The 5,000-nt window shown below is 45.4% G+C and overlaps 1 protein-coding gene across 1 annotated transcript in view; it reads right to left on the bottom strand.

Moving 5' to 3' along the window:
• Positions 1-3,973, bottom strand: part of LOC308298149 (actin-binding protein WASF3-like) — a gene marked incomplete at both ends in the record, with an annotated part of 22,996 nt that extends 19,023 nt beyond the window's left edge. The window contains 4 exons of the mRNA XM_080741705.1: positions 119-181; positions 2,745-2,878; positions 3,716-3,796; positions 3,896-3,973. Of these exons, the coding sequence (XP_080597831.1) occupies positions 119-181; positions 2,745-2,878; positions 3,716-3,796; positions 3,896-3,973 (356 nt within the window). The remainder of the gene's footprint in view (positions 1-118; positions 182-2,744; positions 2,879-3,715; positions 3,797-3,895) is intronic.
• Between the last annotated feature and the right edge of the window lie 1,027 nt (positions 3,974-5,000).

Genomic DNA, 5,000 nt, shown 5'->3' on the forward strand with positions numbered 1-5,000 from the left:
GTGAGCTTGTAGATGGGCTATTTTCACAGAGGTACAGGGGGAAAAAGAGCAGCTCAAGTACAAGGCAAACAGTCACCACGTATCCATCAATAATTCTATAATGTGTGATATCGATTACCGGTCCATTGCTTGGCTGAATCCCGAGAGCTGTATTGGCACAGCGGTGGGCATTTGACTGGGGCTGGCAGAGAGAAGAGGGCAGGAACATGGACTATTTTCACAGAGGTGGGGGGGGGGGGGGGGGGGGGGGGCATTGCTTGGCTGAATCCCGAGAGCTGTCTTGGCCGAGGTGTGGGGGGGAGCAGATTAATGAACAGAACAAACAGTCAAGTTTACCAGGTATGCAGCAATACTAAAGGCAATGTGTGCATCCATTACCTGTGCATTGCATGGCTGAATCCTGCCAGTTGGCTTAGCACAGTGATGGGCCTTTGTGCGAGTCTGTGTGAGCTTGTAGATTGGCTATATTCAAAGACTGTTTGGTGTAGAGGGGAACAAAATATCAGATCAAGCACAGAGCAACAGTCAAGTTTACCAAGTATCCAGCAAAAATGCAATCATGTGCAGGGCAGCCACAAAGCATTTTGGTGCCTGACTCACAACTGGCTGTTGGGTGAAACCCACAATGCAATGCCTTGTTGTTTTCAAGAGTGGATGGCGTGGGGGAAGGCAGTATTAAGTCTAGTAAAAAAGGAAAAGTTTTGCCAAGATGAGCACGGCAAAGAAGGCAAAAAACTATCACTTCCATCCAGAGTGGGAAGAAGATTATCTTTTCACCATGTCACATTCTAAATGTGAAAAACCCTGTCACTGCTGCTGCTGTCCGGCACACACAGAAGCTGCCGTGCCAACTGAGCAAGCCTGGGATAAACCGTGCTGTTTTTATTCCACCAGCACAGCAGATCCTTGTCGTCGCTATTTGGTGCTGTTGGCCTTTGGCTGCAAACATCTCTCCACCTCATCCTCCTCTGTTCCATCTCCTCCAAAACTGTTCTCCCACTCTGGGGTGTTGCACCAAATCCTGGGCCCTGGTTACAAGGATTCACTGCGGGCCCCCCATGAATGTTCTTCATAGGGGGAGGAATGGGTTTAACCCGTTTAGACTGGGAACGCATTATTCTGTGTTATTTTGTGCTTTAACTATTGAAAATAGCAGATATACAAGCTCACAGCGCGGCACAGAGAGTGCCACGTGGTGAGCTTGTATATCGGCTATTTTTCAATAGCTAAAGTATAAAATAATTAAGGTCCCTCCACCTTGGGCCCGCCCCCCCCCCCCCCCCCCCCCCTTGTGACGCCCCTGCTCCCACTCGTCAAACTGAGACTGAGTTGGAACTGTAGCAGCAGCATCTTTTTTCTTCTGTCTCCTCTGGTGCTGTGCCCTTTCCTCGACAGAAAGCATGCAGAGCTGGTTGAATTTTGGCCACAGAAATGTTGCAGCCCTGTGGAGATCTTAATGTCCAGTTTCTTATCCAGCCACAGCGCATGGTGCTGGCGCACAAAGGCTTGCTCTGGTGCGTCTTATGCGTTAGGCTGACAGTGACACTTCAGTCTTTCTGCCCACAGACAGACAAGTTGCAGCGTGGGATATTTGTCCCCCTCCATTTCACGCTGTGCATCCCAAAAGGGCTTGAGGAAGGCCACTAGAAAGGCCACCTTATCCACCCTCTCCCACTCTCCACCAGACTCTGAGTATATATCCTGAACTGATTTCAGGGACATATACACAGAGCTGAACCTGGTCTCAGCCACCTGCAGTGTGATAGCTGTGCTGCCAATCCAGACTGCTTGACATGCCTAGACAGTGTAATGAAATAATAACTCATTAAAAACTGTATCAAATGACGCACATTTTAAGCACACACAGCCTATAATAACCTCAGAAATCAACATGACTAAAAGTACCAGTAAGACTCCCTTATCTCCACAAATAGGGCAAAAATGTGTTTTTCCAAAATCTTCCTGATCCATGTTGATGACATGAGTGTAGACATGCTGTGTAGTGATTTTCGTGATTTTAGGGCAAAATCTGTAGGAGCAGTGTCCAAAAATGTGTTTTTAAAAATCGGCCTGAAGGTGGCGCTATATGGGACAGATTCATGTTGATGGGATGAGTGTAGACATACTGTGTAGCGATTTGCGTGATTTGAGGGCAAAAACTGTAGGAGCAGTGTTCAAAAAATGTGTTTTAAAAATCAGCCTGAAGGTGGCGCTAGAATAGGGCCATGTGAGAAATGAGGGGTGGGGTCTCCGCGTTGCCTTGGCGGACGAATAGGTACCGGCCCCGGCTCTCCCGGACGCTCCTAGCCCGAGTTACGGCATTTTATGTGAGCTGCAGTGGAGGGGGTCCTCCACTGGGGGCGCCACCACTTTTGCATCCGTTCTGGAGCACCAGGAGTGGGTGGTCCCCAGGAATTCCCCGTGAGCAGCCCCGTTGGGGTGGTCATTTTTGCACATTTGGTCATTTTTTACACCTGGGGTCCTTGGAGGTTGTAGTTTGGCAGGTAAGGAGTGTGTGTGCAAAATTTGGCATGGATGGGGGCAACGGTTGTGGAGATATGAGCAGGGCAAAAGTGTGACGTGTGACGTGTGACGGAGAGACAGACAGACAGACAGACAGACAGACAGACAGCCGGTGGAGGTTTCTGTAGTAAATGCGACCTACAGTCGCAACAATAGCTACAATAACCTCTACAGCCTCAACCGTGGCCCCGTTGATTTTAGTAACAGTAAACAAAGCCTACCTCACTAGGGCAGCAGCCAGTGTTTCCGTGATGTCAGGAACATTCTCAGCAAGCGCGTCATTGCTGAGGCCATGCTTGAGGGACTGTATTAAGGACATGATCCTGGTAGTCAAGTCTGGTGTAGGTCTGAAGGGCTTTAATCATCAGGTGTGGGGGGGTGTGAAGGTGGGGGGAGAGCAGATTAATGCATGAAACTACAGAACAAACAGTCAAGTTTACCAGGTATGCAGCAATAATAAATTGTGCATCCTGCATTGCATGGATGAATCATGCCAGTTGGCTTAGCACAGTGATGGGTCTTTGTGCGAGTCTGTGTGAGCTTGTAGATCGGCTATTTTCAAAGAGTGTTTGGTGTAGAGGGGAACAAAATAGAACAAGATCATGTACAGAGCAACAGCCAAGTTTACCAAGTATCCAGAGAAAATGCAATTATGTGCAGGGCAGCCACAAAGCATTTTGGTGCCTGACTCACAACTGGCTGTTGGGTGAAACCCACAATGCAATGCCTTGTTGTTTTCAAGAGTGGATGGTGCGGGGGAAGGCAGTATTAAGTCTAGTAAAAAAGGAAAAGTTTTACCAAAGATGAGCACGGTAAAGAAGGCAAAAACCTTCCATCCAGAGTGGGAAGAAGATTATCTTTTCACCATGTCGCATTCTACAGTAAATGTGTTTGCCTTGTTTGTAAAGCGGCTGTGTTTCTAAAGATGGGAAACTTGGAGAGACATTTTACTTCACGTCATAAAGAGTACAACTACAGTGAATACCTGCCCAACAGTGAATTGACAGCTTATAGATCTGCTATTTTTTTTTCATGTCAAGGACCCCCAAAATTACATGTATTTGGCCGCGGGGTTTCGCCATCTCAAAATACGTTGTTCCGGGGACCCCCCAGAAGCAAATATTTGAGTTACAAATGTTCGCTTTAAAAATAATAGATCACGACTAGAACCAAGACCACAATTTTTAAACACTGAAGTGCGCAGTCTCTGCAGCTTTATCCCTTCAACAGAGTAAGTGATGCAAGAACAGGAGTGGGCATAGCCATGTTCTCCCTGCAACACAACAAATTAAACATGGGAAAACACATTATACAACTAATACCACTATAATGTATTCTATATCACTGTCACCTCATCCCAAGCAGTCTGTACTGACACCTCTACAGTCTCAACCGTGGCCTTGTTGGCCTCAGCTAGCGCTACATCTCCAGCAGAGTCCCCTGGCCTCATCGCCCAAGCAGCCTGCACTGTTCCCTGGCTGCACCAGTTTAAGTAATGCACACAAACACAACACAGGAGTGTCTGTAACATGTTCCCCTGCAAGAAAATTTAAATATGGTTAATGTACTTGAGTAAAAGTTAAAAAAAAAAGTATTGGTATCAAAATGTACGTCTTTTGAACGGCTCTTTGAAACGAACGGATCCCAGAGATCCGGCTCACTTCAAAGAACCATAAATCCCATCTCTAGGAGGACTTGTCGTGTCTGTGCCTGCATGCGATGCAGCCTTAAGCTACCAAAATGATTCTATTCTGCATCTGGGAATGGGAGATGTAGTGGAGTAGAATTAAAAGTATTGGAAATACTCCAGTAAAGTAGGCTAGGCCTGTACTTAAATACAGTACTTTAGTAAATGTACTTTAGATAACTGGTTATAATAATATTAATAATAATATGGGTAATAATATAATAATTATTATAACAATAATTATTATAATAATATATATATGCTTACCCTTCTGTATGGAACAATGAACAATATGAAGAGGCTTATTATAGATATTTCCTTTAGGATTTCAATCATGTTTCATGTTACAGTAATAGGCTAAATTGCATAGAACTCATTGTCTTGGTTCGTTCCCATACCAGGGGCAGAATATATACTATACATTAAAAAAAAGTATATATGCTAGTAAGTAAGAAACCAAAAGTTCTCCACGTGTCATTTGCACAAGTATGAGTAATCGATGTTTCGGTGCCGGAACTATTTTCTTATGCTGCGTGGTGATATTTTAACTCGCGTAGTAGTATTTTCAAGGAGGTGGTGCGGTTTTTGTCACATGGTCCAATAGGAGCCGCGTCTCGTTTCCATAGCTTCAGAACACAAACAACATGGCGGCGACAACATCTTCGAGCGAGGAAGAAGAAAGGAAAGCGAAAAAAAGAAAAAGCCTGCAAAAGTCCACAAAAAGGGGTCAAAACGGTGCTATATGCACCTTTTATCTGTCCTAAATGAAGACGTCCAGGATTTTACACAG

This window comes from Nannobrachium achirus (genome assembly GCF_963921795.1).
Source record: "Nannobrachium achirus genome assembly, chromosome: 14".
Taxonomy (NCBI): Eukaryota; Metazoa; Chordata; class Actinopteri; order Myctophiformes; family Myctophidae; genus Nannobrachium; species Nannobrachium achirus.